General features: G+C 41.2%; 1 protein-coding gene across 2 annotated transcripts in view; it reads left to right on the forward strand.

Moving 5' to 3' along the window:
* Positions 1–21,730, forward strand: part of MYOM1 (myomesin 1) — a 180,638-nt gene that overhangs the window by 45,584 nt on the left and 113,324 nt on the right. For both annotated transcript variants that reach the window (XM_073631423.1, XM_073631424.1), the window contains exons 2-4: positions 5,616–5,775; positions 9,553–9,678; positions 13,544–13,772. In XM_073631423.1, the coding sequence (XP_073487524.1) occupies positions 5,642–5,775; positions 9,553–9,678; positions 13,544–13,772 (489 nt within the window). In that variant the 5' untranslated portion in view covers positions 5,616–5,641. The remainder of the gene's footprint in view (positions 1–5,615; positions 5,776–9,552; positions 9,679–13,543; positions 13,773–21,730) is intronic.

A 21,730-nucleotide genomic window follows, 5' to 3' on the forward strand; every position in this document is an offset into this window, starting at 1 on the left:
GAAAGTCCGGAGAAGCCCACACACGATCGGATTACCAGCCAGCTTTAGTCCGTCAGCGTCCGTTGGACTTTTGTAGACGAAAAGTCCGACCGTGTGTACGCGGCATAAGAGTGTTTTTCACAAAATTACCAAGTAAAAATGGGGGTGGGGGGGGCTTGGGGGAGAAGCGAGATGTGTTAAGGGCTGTAGACACGATCAGAAAATCATACAAAAATACCGCTTTTGAAATGATCGTAGTACACAGCTTTCATACTAAAGTTTCCAAAGGGACAAACATGAAAAATCTGAGTGAGGGAGTGCACAGGGCAGAGAACTGGGTGGTTTGGAGAGGCTGTTAAAAAAGGGGGGTAAACCAATGCGCAAAACGAAAGTATACTACAAATAATAATAAATAAAACGATTGTAAGAAGCCGCCAAAATATATACGTGTTCCCACACAGCCAAAAATATATTGAAAATAAAATTATTGCTAAGCACTATATTGTTGGCACCCCCCTTTTTTTCACTGAAGATTTGCAACATATAGAGATTATATTGTTGCAACACATTTCTGACAGTTGCTGACAGTTTCAAAAGATTATTCCTCCATCTTGCCATATACTGTTTCTTGTCATTATATTGATTTTTTTGAAGATTTGCCATATTTAGTTAGTTAGCTCTCATTGTTGCGTTACATTTTTGCCAGTTGTTGACAGTTTGGTTGTCCTCCATCCTTGTTTATTTTATGTCAGTTAGCGCCACATAATATTTTATTTTATTTTCAATATATTTTTGGAGAGGCTGTTGTTGTTCTAGAACTCACAGGCAGACAGAGGGAGCCTACGTTTCTCAGCCATTACAGCTTGCTGATAGAGTGAGGGGGCTTCAACAGACAGGTGGAGCTTCAAGTAAAAGCAGAAGTTCAGGTGGGTACTGGAGAATTTAGTAGACTAAAATGTACTGGAGATTTCAGTTGACTAAAATACGACTAAAACTAAAATGGCATTTTAGTCAAAAGACTATGACTAAATCTAAAACTAAATTGAAATAAGACATCAAAATTAACAGTGAATTTGACTCCATTAATCATAGAAAAATCAAACAAATGTTCCAAAGAAAGAAAATTTTAAGTTGTTAACAAAACAGAAACAATGGAAGTTTTTCAGGGGGAACACTTGTTTTAGAGACTTCTATCAAGGGGATTCCTCTTACTTTGAGGAGATTTCAACTGTGTATTTGCCATTTTCATGAAGTTCAGTTTTCATTTTTTTTTTGTTATATACAATTATTGTTGAATTTACAGAATGGTTGACTGCTATTTATACATTTGAAAAGTAATTGAAAGATATTTTAAGCTAATGTGTTAATCATAGGCGTGCACAGCCTTTTGCATTAGGGTGTGCATCCAAAAGCTTAAACTCACATGCATGTGTGTACACTATATTACTAAAAGTATTGGGACGCCTAAATTTACACACACATGAACTTTAATGGCATCCCAGTCTTAGTCCGTAGGGTTTAATTATGAGTTGGCTCACCCTTTGCAGCTATAACAGCTTGAACTCTTCTGGGAAGGCTGTCCACAAGGTTTAGGAGTGTGTCTATGGGAATGTTTGATCATTCTTCCAGAAGCACATTTGTAAGGTCAGACACTGATGTTGGATGGGAAGGCCTGGCTCGCAGTCTCTACTCTAATGTGAAGGCCAGTCAAGTTCCTCTACCCCAAACTCATCCATGTCTTTATGGACCTTGCTTTGTGCACTGGTCCAAATCATTTGGTGGAGGGAGGATTATGGTGTGGGGTTGTTTTTCAGGGGTTGGGCTTGGCCCCTTAGTTCCAGTGAAGGGAACTCTTAAGGTGTCAGCATACCAAGACATTTTGGACAATTTCATGCTCCCAACTTTGTGGAAACAGTTTGACGATGGCCCTTTCCTGTTCCAACATGACTGCGCACCAATGCACAAAGCAAGGTCCATAAAGACATGGACTTAGCAAGGGTGGCAGAAAATTAACTTCAAGTGCAAAAATTCACATTATAATAATAACTAAGGCCCCTTTCACACGATCGGACCGTTCAGGTCCGCCTGTCAGTTTTGACGGCGGACCTGAACGGGCGCTCCATGCTAGTCTATGGAGCGTCGGATGTCAGCGGAGAAATGTCCGCTGACATCCAACCCCATCCGATCCGCTAAAAGCAGACGGATGGCCCTACGTCCAGGTCCGTCGCTGGCGGATCGGATCGGGTGAGATCTGGTGAAAACGGACATGCTGTCCGTTTTCATCTAATCCCTCCATAGGCAGCAGCGGCGCCTGACAAGCCCCTCCCCGCTCAGTGAGCAGAGAGGGACCTGTCATCCGCCGGCTCAGGGGAGATCAATGGACAGATCTCCCGCTGAGCTGGCGGACTGAGGCGGGCTCCTTAGAAACGGAGTCCGCCTCGTGTGAAAGGGGCCTAAAACATATAGAATCATGCACTTGCACTTGAAGTTAATTTGTATTGCAAGTTTCCCCCATTCCTGCTAAGTTTTCAAAAAATATCTTATTCTCATTTTGATGTGTATTACATGTGAGATCACATATCACTGGAATTATTGCACTTGAAGTTAATCTGTATGGCAAATGCTACGTTTCATTTATGTCTTTTTTCAGTTTGCTGTATATTATATGTGATGTTACATATCACAGAAACCAGTATTGTGTTAATATTGAAGTTTATTGAGATTTCCATACATTAGTGGGTTTCACCATTGTTAAGTTGATTAGTAAGTTAGCATTGCGCTTTTTTTTTTGTGGTGTGGGAACACATAACAGTGCTTAGTGGCAAGCCTTTTACTGACACTTTTTTATTTTCCCTCCAGTAGTTTATTGTAAATAGTAGTGTGGTGATTACCTATTATACTAAAGATCAGCATGTGGCATTAATAAACATCAACAGATTTCAGTTGTGCCCCCCCAGGCCGGTGCCCCATGGACAATGTGCCTGGCTGCTGAGTTATCTCCCTATCCCTGCACTCAGTGCACTGATTGACAGCACTGATGGGAACTGATTGGCAGCACACATGGGCACTGATTGGTGGCATTGGTTGGCACTGATAGGCAGCAGTGATAGGCACTGATAGGCAACACTGATTGGCAGCACTGATGGGCACTGATAGGTGGCACTGATAGGCGGCGCTGGTAGGCAGTGCCTATGGGCACTGATTGGCACTGTTAGGCGGCATTGGTTGGCACTGATTGGCACTGATAGGTGGCACTCATTGGCACTGATAGATGTCATTGATTGGCACTGACAGATGGCACTGATAGGTGTCATTGGTTGGCACTGATTGGCACTGACAGGTGGCACTGATTGGCACTGATAGGTTTCATTGGTTGGCACTGATTGGAACTGATAGGTGGCATTCGTTGGGTTTGTTGGTTGGCACCAATTGGCACTGACAGGTGACACTGATAGGTGGCATTGGTTGGCACTGATATGTGGCATTGATTGGCACTGATAGGTGGCATTGGTTGGCACTGATTGGCACTGACAGGTGGCACTGATTGGCCCTGATAGGTGGCATTGGTTGGCACTGATTGGCACTGACAGGTGGCACTGATAGAGAAGAGGGGGAGTTTCACATTGAGCAGATCACCAGGCTTGTAAGAGCCACTAAGTTCGTTAAACTATAATGTAATGTCACTGCTTGCAGAGACTAGCTGTCAAAACTCGGCAGTGATGTCGGGGGTGGGCAGGACCAAACAGCTATCATACACCAGCCAACGGGCTAGGGTCTGGGTGCACTGTTCCATGTATGTGGCTCTGCCACTTTCTATCAGCTATCAAACACCAGCCAATGATTGGGCTGCTTAAGAAAAGGGGCAGAGCCACATACATGGAGTGGCCTGCCCAGCCCCTATGCTGTTGGCTGGTGTATGATAGCTGATGGGAAGGAGGCAGAGCCACATACACAGAGCAGCCCGCCCAGCCCCTATGCCGTTGGCTTGTGTTTTATAGGCTAGCTGTTTGGTCCCGCCCACCCCCTACATCACCGCCGAGTTTTGACAGCTGTTCTCTGCAAGCAGTGACATTACATGATAGTTTAACACACTTAGTGGCTTTTAGCCTGGCGATCTGCTCAATGTGAAAGCACTATACACTCTCATTTCACAGGAGAACTCGGGAGACAGCTGGCATGCAGCTACACTAACAGGGAGTGAGTGACTGAGGTGATTCAGGTTTGATTTAGGTATCCTTCAAGTAATGCACATTTAATGTATATCTAAAGGCTCACGTGTGGTATTCTAAACAGGTCCCAGGTTCCATGTTATGCAAGAGGTTTGTAAATAAAAAAATGAAACATATTTTACCCTTGGGGTAGATTTACTAAAAAGAGAAGAAAAGATTGATCGCACACTTGAATCCAAAAGATGCTGTAGAAACTTGTTATTATCATGAGCCAGATAAAATTGCAGTGATGATCAGTTGATGCGTTTCACACGCAAAAGAACCGTGCTTGTTCACAACAATTGAAATGCTCACAATACAAGCTATTTAAAGACGTACAGTATAGCAAATCAAACACCTAACACAAAACACCTGTAGTTAAAGAGCAATCATCACAAAACTTAACCGACATAAAAACATTTCTTAAATGCTAAAACATATGATCACAAAATAGTCAAAACAGAAAATAGACAATGTAAACATGTAAACAAGAAATGTATTAAAAACAAAAATAGAAAAATGAGCGAAAAAAATGTATATATACCAATATAAATCACATATATCACTGAATAACAAATTAAGTCTAATTTTGTGATTCACTACTAATTATTAAAGACTTCTTAAAAACTGTTCAAGGATAAGAGGAAACAATAAGATGCTAAACCATATACATGATGGATAGAATGCGCATACACATGAAAATTTTTAATAATAACTATTAAATGCTGATAGTTATTCCCTTTTACCTGCCCAATATCTTCACCTCCCACTTTGGAGTAATCTGCCACAGCAGGAAAATGCTGCTTTGAATTCAGTAGCAGTGTAGCAGCGTTGTCCCTCCCTTTCACAGGAAGCGACATTGGGTGTACTTCACTGGCAGGATCAACAGGTATTGTGAGACTTTGCATGGGGACAAAAGGGAAAAGAGAAAATAAAAGGTGCAGATGCACTGCAATTAAGTGCTAGCACACATTTTTTTAATGAGAAGCTATAGTTCTACTTTAAGAGTAATATCTTTATTAACAATGTGGAGATCAATACAAGTATGAAGTAGTTAGAAGAGATGTTTCTCACTTAAATGGCCACTAAGTCTAAAACAATCGTTAAAGTAAAATGGTATTCCAAATTTAATTGACCTTCATCTATTTAAGATTATTTAACATTTACTGTGCAACTGTGTGCAATCATTTATTTTACATCAGCCATTTCTGTCCATTTCTTACATATCTGTATCTTTAAATCTTTTGATTTCAGCTATCATATGTTTTAGTTTTAGTGGCCCTTTAAGTACTAATTACCCATAACAATCATTTTATTTAAGTGCTGTGTGTTACAGTACTGAAAGCTGGACTAACTTGTAATAACCAACCCAATTAATCCAACTGTAACCACAAATGATGAAATAAACAGATATATTTTTGAACCCAGTGAAAACAGTGAACAGAGGTGGCAGAATGTCTTTGCCCTTCTACCAAAAACACCATCAACATTATGACCGTGGTTATCGCAACACCGAATTAAAGGCCACCTTAAGCCAGTACCAGCATGAAGAGAAGCGCCACTCTGCTGCCCACAGCAGCCATCTTGGGTAATGACATGATCATCTTTTCAGGTTGAATCTGCTAATAATTTACATTGTACCTTTTTACTAATCCACCACAATAAACTTACCATATGAATTGCAAACTCTTTTGTGTGGTCTAATATATTATACATCTCTTTTTTTCACCATTACTTTTCTACATCTGGTATTTGTTCTTCTTTTACAGTATCATAAAATCCTTTCTGTCTGTGTTTTTTATTTGCATTTTGACTAAATTAATCATTTTCTCAACTCAATTAACCATGTCTCCTTATCACTCTAATGACTGCTCTTTTCGTATGCTTTTCTTTGATCTTTATGATGTAACTCAACCTTCTTTCATTTTGTTTGTGTAAGGGTAGTCATAATTGGCTTACCGCTAAGAAGCAAAGCTTCCAATTTTGAATATTACTTGTGATGACTGGGCTATATGGAGCACCTAAGTTCTTGTTATTGCCCAGGGAAATTTTCTAATTTGATGGAAAACTTCCCTATGAGCTGAGCTTGATTCTGTTTCTTGTGTGGACACAATGGAGTGGTCAGACGACCATTTTTATGCATTTGTCACATAAGCTGAGACTTGCAGCAGGTCTGGAGCTCCAAGTCATTCAAGGATGGGCATCTATTGCCTCGTTTCCACTGAGCGGATCGGTTTGGGTCGGTACAGTTTGAATGGCCTAGAATGGTCCGGTCTATTCTGGTGAGCATTTCCACTGCAAGTGGGACCACAAGGGGCCATACAGGGTTTAGAAAAAATGCCTCAGCATAGCACAGCAGAGGGTTTTCTGTCAGCCAATCAGCGGAATGTATCGTAGCTCCGCCCTAACTGAACCGTTCCATTTTCTATGGCCCCACATCTGAAGCAGGACCCTGAATGGAGCGGTACGGTTCGGTTGTATGGGCCGCTTTCATAATGGAAACACCCAAAATAGCGTACCGTACCAAACCGAACCGATCCGCTCAGTGGAAACGAGGCATATCTCTCTTTGCTCTCTGGGAGCTAGCTGCCCATCTGCCTGCTGTATAAGGTAAGCTGAGATAATTTGCTTTATCAGCAGTATTTACTTCTGGTCTTACACAGTTCATGCTATAAAGAATGTTGACTATCCAGTTCTTGTCCTGAGAGTAACATGGAAGCTGACTTGTCATTCTGCAAATGCTAGATACTTAAACATCATACTGGCATTTTAGTCTCAGTCACTGACCTTAAACTAGAATGCAGATAAAGGTATCTGACTTTAACTTCTGATCTTCATACTTCTAGATCAGCAATTCAGAAAGTAGTAAAGCTACTTGTGTGGCATCCTTACATGGCCCTAAGTAAAGCTATTGGGCCAACTTAATAGCAAGGCAACTAGCATTTTCAGATTCAATGTAACCTTTGTTTAACATAACTGTTGACAATTATCTATTGCATGTCTATCTATCTATCTATCTATCTATCTATCTATCTATCTATCTATCTATCTATCTATTTATCTATCTAAACCCATTAGTATCATCATCATAAATAATAAGTTGTGCAAACATAATGGAACAAAATAGATACTAAACTGTGTTTACACAAGGTGTTTTTTATTTTTTAAGAACATGATTTGTATGATTAGATGCATGATTAGTCGCTCTAGAACAGTTAAGAACAAAGTGCAATACCAATAGCTACTTGACAAAATCCAAATTGTACTCATCTGAGGTTGGTAAAGTGAATTATGACTGGTTGCTGTGGGTTTTTGTACTTTGAATTAGCTTATGATTGTAAAATAAAAATTAGCATATGGTCATTTAGCCTATATGCTATATGTCCTTACAGATAGCCTCTAGTATGGTTCAAATACAAATATATTCATATGCTAACAGCTCCATCTAATTTTCCCTACACTGATGAACAATTTTTAAAGTGTGTACCAAACTGCACACATTTGGGCTGATTTACTAAAGAGGTTGATAATCTTGAGTTGTGTGAACATTAAATAAAATTTTCCATTCAGATGAAAAGCATCTGCACATGGTTAGGCATTCAAAGTGAACAGCAATTTGCTTTTCACATGACTGGGTGGCTAAAGTGAATAATAACACAATTTTAAGCAAAGTATCTAAACTGCTTTAGTAGATCATTTTTGCATCTAAGTAAAAGAAATCCAATTCATTTGTCTGAAAGGAATGGTCCTTTAACATGGAACTGAGCTTAAAGGGGTTGTAAACCCTCGTATTTTTTCACTTTAATGCATCCTATGCATTAAGGTGAAAAAACACCTGGCAGTGACCGGCCCCCCGTTTTACTTACCTGAGCCCCTTCATCTTCTGGTGGGGACGCGCTGTCCCTCTCTCCACGAGGTCCCGGCTCTTGATTGGATAGATTGATAGCTGCACAGCCATTGGCTCCCGCTGCTGTCAATCAAATCCAATGACGTGGGCGCCGGGGGGGGCGGGGCTGAGTCCGGCATTCGTGTCTGTGGACGAATGCTGGACTCAGGAGCGTGCCTTCAAGGTAACCCCCTCGGGCGAGCGCTTCTCCTAGGGGGTTATCTGATGCGGGGAGGAGACACGAGAGCCACCGGGGGACCCCAGAAGAGGACGATCAGGGCCACTCTGTGCAAAACAAGCTGCACAGTGGAGGTAAGTATGACATGTTTGTTATTTTAAAAAAAATAAAAAACGATCCTTTAGAATCAGTTTAAAAAGTAGGATTTGCTATGTTATAGAGAACATGTAGGAATGTTAATTGTACCTAAGCAGTATTCTGAAAAATGTACATGTGCAGAATAAGCCATGTTAAGTCAGTAATAGGAAAAGATCGGCTGCTGAGAAAGCACCAGCAATATTGGTGACCAGGCCTTTGCCCTTTGCCTACCTAATTATGGGCACAGCTTGCAGAGTTCAGTTCCTCTTTGAGCGCTTGGTAGAAGTTTTTGGGGGTGGGATTATGTTTGCTGTGTATTATTCCCCTACCATTGTTCTACTGTTTACCAATCCAGCAGGGTAAATGATTACACCCAACACTTCTTTATTTCATTAGCTCCCTCTCCCTGCAAACTAGAGCATGCTTAGTACAGTGAGGTCTAAGTGCATTAACTTCATGCCCCTCCACCGAGCTCATAAATATATACTAGAAATCAGCTCAAAAGCATAACCTTAATAATATATAGGCTGTGAATGGGTTTCTGAAAAAGAAATCCCTTGTGTAACCTACCTATAATCTTGCTTATTGGATGACAGTACATTATTTTAAGAAGGTAAGATTTTGTTCTGTCTTTTCATCCTGTCTCAATAATTCTCATACGATACATCTATTTCTTTGGAATGCTCCAATTCTGGTTGTATGCAGTAACTCAGTTATATCTCACATCTTGTGAAATTTCTGCAACAATCCCGAATGGCTTACTTATGCTGGACAATTTACAGACTAATAAATATGCAAATAGAAAAACTAAAGTTGAGAACACATAAAGAACATTATTCCTGTTTTGGGGCAACTGTGATTTCCTTACTAAACATTTGAACCTTGACAATAATGAGAACTATATTTTAAACTAGGTGTGGCTTTGGTAGGCTGGGTATATAACATAAAGATTTTGGATGAAGTGTTGCAAGATCAATAATGACATACTGTGCATAGAGACTGTATCTGTCACTGATTTCATTAGTACACTAAACGGAATGCTATAGGCTGCTGCACTTTGCATATCTTCCTTACACCATCTTTTCTTAATCAGAATTATCAGCGTTTCATGTAAATTGTCCCATTCTGTCTTAGTTAACAACATTATGCTGAATTTTCTGCAGAATTCAATCATATAAGACAGAAGATAAATCACTCAAGATGAGTCCTAGAGCAAAACGATCTAAGCTCTATGCACCAGATAAAGAGAATGAAGTTACAGACTACGTGGTTCCTGTGTTCAGAGGACGGTGCGTATGCTTTACAGTTATTCTTGTGTCCAGCTATTCAATCCCAATGACTTTTACATCACACCTGTTCTTCAATGTTTTCTGTGACTGTCACCCTATGACACGTACAATGTCACATTACAGCAGAGAGAAATTTTACATTCTCTTATTGTGGGACTAAAGTGGGGTTATGTTACAGGTCATGTCTTCGAAAAGTAGCTTTAGAAGTTGACACTATAACATTTTATAATGAATGAACTGCCAATTTTCTGTTTTCTAAAGATATCAGAAAAGTCATTTCATATTTTTTTAGAATGTAACAAGAGTAGTAACATTTTTGTAAATAAAGTAAGGGATAGCCGAGTAGGAGTATGGGAAACTGATTAACACAAGAATAAGAAGCAATAGGAACATAATGAGAAGATGTACAACAGGTCATCACAAGTTGTCTGTGCATCTCAATCTGGGAACCTAGGTGTTGGGCTGTATTTGCCATATATCCCTCTTGAGTCAATGCCTAGGTCATTTTCTTATTTTGTCTCCTTCTGCTGGCAACCGGTGAACATTGGTGACTAAATTCAGCAAGAGAACTGTAGGGGCAAGTGTGCATAGGGGATGTTGTGAGGAATCAGAAGATTCAGTATTATACAAGAAACATGAATCCATCTCTCATTTCTATTGTATGTTGGTCAGTACAGTTATATATGTATGTATATGTATATAGAACAGAGAGGAAGATGCTTCTTTTAGTGAATTCAAACAGTAGTTTTTACTGAAATAATGACTTGATACTAGGGGTAGAGCTTGTCTAAAAGGGTGTCATGGCTTAGGTCAGCATGCTAAATGCAGCCCTGTCTACAAGATACATTTACCTAAGATAACATTTTACAATAGAAGTGCTTTTATGCATGGTAATCAAAGAAAATACAAGTGGGTGTCTGAGTTAAGTTTAATTTCATCCCTAAGCTGTTGTAGATGTAGCTCATAAGTTAGTTCCCCAGATGTGGGGTCTGTTGGAAACAAGGAGTGAAGAGGCAAAGAAAGAAAAAATGGGTAGTAGGTAGAATGTGAATTCACAATAGACATGGGATATAGATATAGATATAGATAGACATGGGTTGTGCAGCTTTGACTAAAGTTGAATAATGCCCTTGCTATAGGTGTAGGCCATTTACGCAGTGGCGTACCTAAAACATTTGAAACCCGGGGCAGATCCTATATCTTGCACCCCCCGCAGCCCCCCCCCCCAAAATTTAAAATGTAAAAGCACGCACAAAAATTTGTCATTGTAAAAATATGAACTTAGCCTACCTTAAAAGTGGACTGCAGCCCCTGCGCTGGGCTGCAGGGCTGGTGCAAGGATTTTTTTCTACACAGATGAAAGTGCAATTTGCATTACAGTTGCTCCACACATATAACATTATGCTCCACCACAAATATTACAGTATGCTCCACAGATATTACATTATGCTCCACCACTAATATTACATTATGCTTCACCACTATTATTACATTATGCTCCACACTAATATTACCGTGTGCTCCACCACAAATATTACATTATGCTCTACCACTATTATTACATTATGCTTCACCACTATTATTACATTATGCTCCACACTAATATTACCGTGTGCTCCACCACAAATATTACATTATGCTGCACCATTATTATTACATTATGCTCCACCACTAATATTACAGTATGTTCCACCACAAATATTATATTATGCTCCACCACTATTATTACATTATGCTCCACCAATATTATAGTTGCTCTGCCACAAATATTACATTATGCTGCACCACTATTATTACATTATGCTCCACCACAAATATTACATTATGCTCCACCACTATTATTACATTATGCTCAACCACTAATATTACATTATGCTCCACCACTATTATTACATTATGCTCCACCACTAATATTACATTATGCTCCACCACTAATATTACAGTATGCTCCACCACAAATATTACGTTATGCTGCACTACAAATATTACAGTATACTGCTCCACAAATAGCACAGCACACCTCCGCAACCCCTCAGCACATCTTTGTACCCCCAGAACACACCTGTACTTCCCAACACATCTCTGTACCCCCAGCATGCTTTTGTTCCTCTTTGGACATCTCTGCACCCCCAGAATGCCTCTGAACCCTTTAGCATGCCTCTGTGCCCCCAGCACATCTCCATATCCACATTTTATCCTTGTACCCCCCCCCAGGACACCTCTGTACCCCTTTGCTCATCTCTGCACCCCCACACACATCTTTGCAACCCCTTTCATACCTTCACAGCCCCAGCACACTTCAATCCCCCCACAATCCTCTGAACCTTCATATGTATCCCCAAGTACACCTCCCTAACCCCAGCAAACCTTTGTATACCAGCACACCTCTGCACCCTCCCACCCACCTCTGCACCCCCACATATCTTTGTACACCCCAGCATGGCTTTGTTACCCCCAGGAGGCCTCTGCACCCCCCTAGCCTGAATCTGCACCCCCATCACACTTCTGTACCCCCTCGTACACCTCTGCATCCCCAGAATCCTCTGTATCCTTCAGTAAGTCTTTATAAGTCTTAGCACCCCTCTGCACCCACCCAGCATATGTACTCCATTGCACATATCTGCAACCCCCCCCACACACACACACACACACACCACCAAACACAAAACTCTGCACTGCTGCACTACCAATTAGCAGCTCTGTGATGCCCGCTATGGTGGCCGAGCAACTCACTGTACACAAGCTAGTGCCTGTCCCGGTCAGACGCCCTTCCCCCTCCACTTTTAGGACATTACTAAGAGAACCATAGCTGTTACTGTTCACCTGCACCATCACAGGCGCGAGCGCTCAAACACTGAGCTCAGAGCTACGGCATCAGAAAGCGCATACGATATGGTTTAAATCAGAGAAAGAGCTTTCTGTGTGATGGTGAAGGTAAACAGAACCTCTAGGTGTCCCTTAGCAATGTCCCTAGGAATGTCCTAGGGATTTTCCAATCATACTGTATGAGGTACATACATGGCCTATACCTATAGCAAGGGCAATATTGATCTTAGTTTTTGGCAAAGGTGGACTATGCCTTTAAACTGATAGTATTCATAATAGGGTAAGAGCCATTCTGAGTGCAGTTCATAGTCGGTCCACAGCTTACAGAACAATGACAGAAACCCTGCAGGAAACTGTTATTATTAGTTGCTGCTATTATAATTACTCCCAGTACATGGTGCCACCATTTTATATAGTGCTAGACAATATACAGTAAACAAGTTATCAATACAGTGGAACATAAGAAGAATTAATAAGAACTAAGTCCTAAAGGTATTAAAGCGGTAGTAAACCCGCTGTCTTTTTTTTTTTCCCTACACCTGTAAGGGAAAAGGCATAATGAGCTAGTATGCACCACATACTAGCTCATTATAAGATACTTACCTTAGAACGAGGCGCTGACATCTCACCCGGTCCACGCTGAGGGAGCTGACATTTCTCCTCGGCGTGCCTTCCGGGTATCGCGGCTCCGGCGCTGTGAGTGGCCGGAGCCGCGATGTCGTCACTCCCGCGCTTGCGCGCAGGAGACTTTTTTCCTGCAAAGTCCGGCGGCTGCCGGGCTTTCATCCAAGAATCCCCTGTGCGCATGCGCCGCTGCAGTTAGCAGCTCATTGCGAGGGGAATATCTCCTAAACCGTACAGGTTTAGGAGATTTTTTTTTACCTACAGGTAAGCCTTATTATAGGCTTACCTGTAGGTAAAAGTTTAAAAAAAATGTATACAACCGCTTTAAGGCTCTGCTCACTAGATCTTACAATGCAATAGTGAAAAAAAAAATTGCCAAAAAAATTATATCAGACAATGTTTTCATTTAATACAGACACGAGTATGTAAGTGGAATTACAGATACGGAAGAAGAAAGGATCAAAGAGTCATCCGGATATGTCGCTCGAAGAAACCTTTTTGCTGCTGAAGAAGGAATTAGTGTGTCCAAAAAAGCTTCTACTTCTTCTTCATCATTATCATCTGCACATTCTGAGGCCTACTATAAGAAATCCAGAAATGTCTCCATACGAGAAAAAGCAGAACTCCTCTCTCTCAAGAAAACGGTAACAGAAAAATAATTAGTATACATAACACTGATTAAAGCCCACCTTAGCCCAAACTTTATTATAGATTTGGTAGCCCTTTGGCAGAGCAAATACTTTTTGTTAAGTTGTTATTGCTGTTCTTGATCCTGTTAGGGAGATTTAATCCCACTTCCTGTTCCTTCCAGAAAATGTACGTGGCATTGTTAAAAAAGCTCAATATTTAAAATTTTCTTAGACTACTATACTTGGAAAGTATGGCCTAGGGAAGGAAGTACTAAATACTAAAACTCTGGATGTTTTGGTAGAGCGGAGAAAATAATAAGTGATCCATTCCATCCTGGCTGTCACTTATTGATATATGAATTATTACCATTAAGCAGGCATTACAGGAATATTAAAGTTAGAACTAATAGATACAGAGAGAACTTTTTTCTGTGGGCTGTTAAGGCAATAAATAGAAAAAAATATTTGAACTAGGCAATTTTTTGGTCAGGGTTAGTTGCCATTGTATGGATTGTTTTAAACTAATGTTTGTGTACGTTTTATGGATGTGTAACTGAAATTTGATTATGCTTTTTAAAGTAATGAGAGGAGTTACTTTCTTAAAATTCTATGTGCCCCAATTGGAGAGATTTTTTATCACTTCCTGTCCTTATAGGCATTCAAGGGAATATCTGCAAAAGATCACAGACTGTAGTAAAAACCTGATAGAGGTTCCATCCCTACCCCCTTCCCCAAAAAAAAAAAGTTTGGGCTGAAGTTCTTTTTATAACATAAAGTCTAACTGCAACCACTTTTTGTTTAGTGTTAGAGTTGTGAAGAGTTAAAATGTATTTCAGGTTCTTAATTCTGTGGCCCGATTGTAGAGATTTCTTTTCATTTCCTGTCCCTGTCACACTAAGGCTGCATTCACACATGGCGCAATTTCCAAATGCTCAGATGTGAATGACAGGTGTGATTGCACATTTCAAATGCCATTCATTTAAATGGCACCTAAAAACCCTGTTCGGGAATCTGCATCGCATGAAGCATGTTGCCCAAAAGAATCCCCTGAACTTTTTTTGGGCAACAAGCTTCACGCAATGCAGTCTGCCGTGACTGCAGAACCGCACCACATTTAAGGTGCCATTCAAATGAATGGCATCTGAAATGTGTGTTGTGCAATTTGCAATTCACTCCTGGGTGTTTTGAAATCGCAGTGATTCAAAACGCCCATATGTGAATGCAGCTGTGATTTTCATCGAGGCAGGAAGGCTTGGACAGAAAATGCTCAGAAGTTCTAAATCTCCCTCAAAAGTGTGCTTTTATGTCTGTGTTCCTGTTGGAGAGATTTCCCATCATTCTTGTCCTAGCAGGAAGTTAGGGGAATCTCTCCAACAGGACAGAGACAGCAATAGAAACTGGACAGAGGCTGCAAACCTTTCTTGCTCTAACCAAAAGGAAATAGGTTGTTTTGACTGGAATAGGACTAGTTTTGACGGAGGAACGGTCATTGTACCACACAATGGTCACTTTTTATTCTCCTCTCCACTTCCTTCTCCCCCACTTTCTTTTATTTAAGCCCCTATGTTTGTCACTTTTTTGGATTTTTATGTTTGTACGTGGTTTTGCACGTGTGACTGGTAGGGTGTAGGTCCTCGGGCCTGCCCTAAAAAGTCTTGGGAAGGGGTGGACATGGCCTTCTGGCCTGATTTGCCCTCTCTTATGGGGTCTCCCTTTGGGGGAGCCCCACCTAATACTTAGGTGGGTCTGTTTCGGCAAACCCTTCAAAGAATGGGGTCTGTCTGGTTTCTGCCAGATGGACCAAGTGTAAGTACCCCAGTCCCCGTCTGGAGCCTGACGGCCCGGGGGATCAGGGCAAGGTCCTTTGATTTTGGAGGACCATGTGTACACCCATTGCACGTTTTTGTGTTGCGCTCTTTATGTGTGTGCACTTTTTTGGCACTGGGTGAAGTTTTTGAAGTGTGTTCACACACCACGTGCTTTCAAAAAAAAAAAGGACTAGTTTTAACAGTAATGTTTAGGTGTTGCTGTATTATTTATTAGGTTACATCTTTTAGTAGGGACTACAGCATTCACCTAGAAATGTCAAAACATGGACAGACTTTCCAGACTTTTTCACATTTTATAAACAATAAAAATGATAACATGAAGCTGAAACATGATTTTTCATATGGATTTTATTGGCGTATCAGATGATATTCATTTGATTTTCCCTGATAAAGCATAAGGGCTGTCACACTATCAGGTCTGTTGCTATCAGCAAATTACCAGAAACATGGATCAGTAAAGAAACTACTCCCAAACTACTCACTACTCACATGATCCTATGGTGTCGCACCTTACTGGCCAAAATGCTTCAGAATTTCACTTTATCAGGGATGAAACAGGGAAAATGAGACACCTTGCTGGTTCAGTAAAGAGCATCACTATAGTAGCAGGTGACTGTTTTTGGTACTCTCTTAGCTATCCTGACACTATTAAGTTGCTGCCATTATCAGGATTGGGAGTGTGGTATGGCCCTAAAGCTTCTCAAGAACTACAGAAAGGAAAAACACAACTTTTCTTAAAAGTGGGAGTTTATATATGCCTCTGAGAACCACTCCTATATTAAAAACAAATGTTATTTTACATATTAATGGTAAAAATAATCCACATACAGTATCTCACAAAAGTGAGTACACCCCTCACATTTTTGTAAATATTTTATTATATCTTTTCATGTGACAACCCTGAAGAAATGACACTTTACTACAATGTAACGTAGTGAGTGTACAGCTTGTACAACAGTGTAAATTTGCTGCCCCCTCATAATAACTCAACACATAGCCATTAATGTGTAAACCGCTGGCAACAAAAGTGAGTACACCACTAAGTGAAAATGTCCAAATTGGGCCCAATTAGCCATTTTTCCTCCCCGGTGTCATGTGACTCGTTAGTGTTACAAGGTCTCAGGTGTGAATGGGGAGCAGGTGAGTTAAATTTGGTGTTATCGCTCTCACTCTCTCTCATGCTGGTTACTGGAAGTTCAACATGGTACCTCATGGCAAAGAACTCTCTGAAGATCTAAAAAAAAGAATTGTTGCTCTACATAAAGATGGCCTAGGCTATAAGTAGATTGCCAAGACCCTGAAACTGAGCTGCAGCACGGTGGCAAGACCATACAGCAGTTTAACAGGACAGGTTCCACTCAGAAGAGGCCTCGCCATGGTTGACCAAAGAAGAAGAGTGCACATGCTCAGCATCATATCCAGAGGTTGTCTTTGGGAAATAGATGTATGAGTGCTGTCAGCATTGCTGCAGAGGTTGAAGAGGTGGGGGGTCAGCCTGTCAGTGCTCAGACCATAAGCCGCACACTGCATCAAACTGGTCTGCATGGCTGTCATCCCAAAATGAAGCCTCTTCTAAAGATGATGGACAAGAAAGCCCGCAAACAGTTTGCTGAAGACAAGCAGACTAAGGACATGGGTTACTGAAGCCATGTCCTGTGGTCTGATGAGACCAAGATAAACTTATTTGGTTCAGATGGTGTCAAGCGTGTGTGGCGGCAACCAGGTGAGGAGTACAAAGACAAGTGTGTCTTTCCTACAGCCAAGCATAGTGGTGGGAGTGTCATGGTCTGGGGCTGCATAAGTGCTGCTGGCACTGGGGAGCTACAGTTCATTGAGGGAACCATGAATGCCAACATGTACTGTGACATACTGAAGCAGAGCATGATCCCCTCCCTTTGGAAACTGGGCCACAGGGCAGTATTCCAACATAATAACGACCCCAAACACACCTCCGAGAAGACCACTGCCTTGCTAAAGAAGCTGAGGGTAAAGGTGATGGACTGGCCAAATATGTCTTCAGACCTAAACACTATTGAGCATCTGTGGGGCATCCTCAAATGGAAGGTGGAGGAGTGCAAGGTCTCTAACATCCAGCAGTGAAAGAAGACTCCAGTGGCAATCTGTGAAGCTCTGGTGAACTCCATGCCCAAGAGGGTTAAGGCAGTGCTGGAAAATAACGGTGGCCACACAAAATATTGACACTTTGGGCCCAATTTGGACATTTTTACTTAGGGGTGTATTCACTTTTGTTGCCAGCAGTTTTGGCTGTGTGTTGAGTTATTTTGAGGGGACAGCACATTTATACTGTTATACAAGCTGTACATTCACTACTTTACATTGTGGCAAAGTGTCATTTCTTCAGTGTTGTCACATGAAAAGATATAATAAAATAATTACAAAAATGAGAGGGGTGTACTCACTGTTGTGAGATACTGTAAGTATGTTTAAAAGCCTCTTGAAATAAACTGAAGAAACTTTTGTGGGTTACAAAGCCTATTGAGGTCATAGACACTCAATTCAATAGTAGGTCTGTCTACGCTTTTCCGGCATCATGCACTTCATCAAGACCATATATATCACATAGGATATGAGTTTTAAAATAATAGAATAAATTCAGCTTTAAAATAGAAAGCATCAACAAAGTGCATAAAGTTATCAGTTTCAGGTGCGCTTACCAGCCCATGGGACATACTCGGGTCTAAAGTTCCCAAAATCCAAAACCCATGGGATGGTTCAGGTGTAGATACTAGATGCTAATCAAAGTTAATAAGGCCACAGAGGTAGTAATAAACTGGAGGTAAGTGGTTCTGGCCTGACCAGGTGCCACAAATACTAGGATAAGATTCTCCACCATGAAAATAAGATCCTACTGTCTCAACCTCCAACGCACTTGACAATGTATATTACTTACTAATGAACTTTTTCTGCTTAGAACTAGTTCTTCTCTAGAACTATTTTCAACATTGTGTTAATTCATCTGTATTAAAGACATCAGATATGTATGTCTTAGGTTTGATGAAATATGAGTGGGTAGAAAACTAGACATAAACATATCAGTATGACCCAAGAATTGAAGTCAAGGGGCAGGTCAAAATTAGATGTCGAATGCTGGAATTAAAATGATAAAATTTTCAGAGAACTGGGCAAAAAACGGACATCATTCTATATAACAAAATCTGAATTTAATTTTGTTATAAACTTGCTGAAAAAAACATTGTACTGTATGTCAGTAAATGTTGGTACTTTTAATCATATGTTGTCTACATAAATAGGTCTCGTAAGAGTTCAAGCAATGGTACATGTCTAACGGCCCTGCACATTGTGTCCTGCGCTCTATTTCTATAGGGTCACGGAAAATGGATCATTACCTTCAAATAGGAGGAGGCAGAGTTGAGTGTATTAACTGATGTACCAGACAAACTAAGTGAACTTGCCAGGATTTGACCTATATCTCAGCATTTCACACTTGCTCGAGTAAATCAGACAGACTCCTGTTAAACATGAGAGTGCTCAGCCAGCTAAAAATGAGGAGAAAAGTGCTGTAAGGCACCATTCTTGTGAAGTATGAGAATAGTTAAAAATATATGTGTAGACCTTGGAAGTGCTGCTGCAAATACTGCAATACTCGCAGATAGTAGTAAACCGCAAGACTCATTTGAAATTCTTACTTCATTTACTTCTTGTGTGAAATTGTATGTTATCTGCAAACTATCTTTGGAAACAGTTACAGTGTTACATAGCACAGCTGTTGGGCTGTTCTGGGCTACAGTTTCTAAGTATGTTTCCTCTTTATGAGTGTGAATAATAAATATGTAAAGACAGGACAAGTCAAACAGCTGATAGGGTGGTAATATAACATTCGCAGCACTAAAACGTAAAACTAGAAAAATAGTGTCCAAATTTAAATGAACGAATCATAAGTCCATCAATAAAGTTCATATGGGGTATGAGTCCAAACTGAATCCCATCACCACACCACGTGTGAAAACTCCCCTGTGGTAGTGAACTTACCAGATGAATTTACCAGACAATTTGCTTGTATCAATCAATTCCTTATACAGGCACTACACTCATCTGGTAAGTTCATCACCACAGGGGAGTTTTCACACGTGACGGGATTCAATTTGGACTCATACCCCATATGAACTTTATCGATGGACTTATGATTCGTTCATTTAAATTTGGACACTATTTTTCTAGTTTTAAGTTTTAGCGCTGCTAATGTTATAGCGTTTTTTTCTGTCTCTAAACGTTGAGATTAAAATATGCCTCTAATTGTCCTAATGTGCATGGACGCACTTCCTAAAAATTACATAAATATAACACTCATTAAAATTGTGTTCAATACACATCCACCATTATACCATTATAAAAACATCTGAACAAACATAAACAAAAGCCTCACTCTCATATAGTGCTAAATTAAACCATACACAAAAAAACGTCCATGGAATGATGTGAAACACTCTGGTTCCAACCAATGTAATAAACATATCACTACTTTCCAAACTGCTCGCAAGGAGTTTTCACCATTCCATGTATTCAGGTACACTAACCAGATTCCGCTCATCACTTTAAATTAAGTAGGTCAAACAATACTTATTCAAGACCTCTAAAGTCAGATCCAATCATTGCATTATACCATTCCTGATATCATCATCCATAGACTATATTCTATATGCAAGGGTAAAGAGAAGATCATATAGTGTAAAAGTACCCTTTATTAAAACTTTTTTTAAAAACAGGCAATGTCACTTAAAAAGACAAATGATGCCCTAGGATTAAGGACACTCAGTATGTTCAAAATCGCACACCAGCCATCTGCATGCGTGCATAACGATGTCATATTGCATTGTCCTGCCCAATACATTTTCTCAATCTCAAACTTTGTTAAGAGCAGTCCTGCTTCATTTTTAAATAAAATAGTGTCCAATTTGTGTAAAACAAAATGTCATGTCACATGCAGGTGGGTTCTATTCTCAGCATGAATCTTATATGATTTTAATTTATCTGAAATTGATTATGCTGCAAAATTATCAGTTGTGCTGTTGGTAAAAGTTGTCCAAAGCAGAAACTCTCATGCCGCGTACACACGAGCGGACTTTCCGGCATACTTGGTCCGGCGGACCAGAGTCCGCCGGACAATCCGACAGTGTGCAGGCTCCGGCGGACTTTTCCGGCAGACTTTTTCCCAAAAGTCCACCGGACCTAGATTTGAAACATGTTTTAAATCTTTCCGTCGGACTCAGTTTCTGACGGAAAGTCCACTCGTCTGTGTGCTCGTCCGACGGAAAGCCCGCTCGTCTGTATGCTGGTCCAACGGACCAGATACGACGAAAGGGCAGGGTATTGCATTTCGCGCTCGCTGCAATAGGAAAAACAAATTTTCCTATTGCGGTGAGCGTGGGGCATACCAGGCCCTTAGGTCTGGTATGGGTTATAAAGGGAACCCCCTACGCCAAAAAAACGGTATGGAGTCCCCCCTAAAATCCATACCAGACCCCGATCCGAGCATGCAGCCCAGCCAGTCAGGAAAGGGGGTGGGGACGAGCGAGCGCCCTCCCCTCCTGAGCCGTACCAAGCCGCATGCCCTCAACATGGGGGGGTGGGTGCTTTGGGGGAGGGGGGCAGCCCCCCTCCCCCAAAGCACCTTGTCCCCATATTGATGAGGACAAGGGCCTCTTCCAGACAACCCTGGCCGTTGGTTGTCGGGGTCTGCGGGCGGGGGGCTTATCGGAATCCGGGAGCCCCCTATAATAAGAGGGCCAGATCCCAGCCCCCCACCCTATGTGAATGAGTATGGGGTACATGGTACCCCTACCCATTCACCTAGGGAAAAAGTGTCAATAATAAAACACACTACACAGGTTTTTAAAATAATTTATTAAACAGCTCCGGGGGGGGGTCTTCCTCCGGCTTTGGGGGTCTCTTTCCGGCTTCGGGGGTCCCTTTCCGGCTTCGGGGGTCCCTCCAGTTCCTCTTCTCCCGGCGTCCGGTTGGTTCTTCTCCGCTCCCTCTGGCCTCTTCTCCCGGTGTTCCAGTCCTTCTGTCGGCTCCTCCGCTGTCTTCATGCCGCTCTTTTGCCAGCGGAGGTCCGGACTTCTGGGCTTCTTGTCTTCTTCCCTTTTCTCTTCTCCAGATGTT

This window comes from Aquarana catesbeiana, linkage group LG05 (assembly GCF_042186555.1).
Source record: "Aquarana catesbeiana isolate 2022-GZ linkage group LG05, ASM4218655v1, whole genome shotgun sequence".
Classification (NCBI taxonomy): domain Eukaryota; kingdom Metazoa; phylum Chordata; class Amphibia; order Anura; family Ranidae; genus Aquarana; species Aquarana catesbeiana.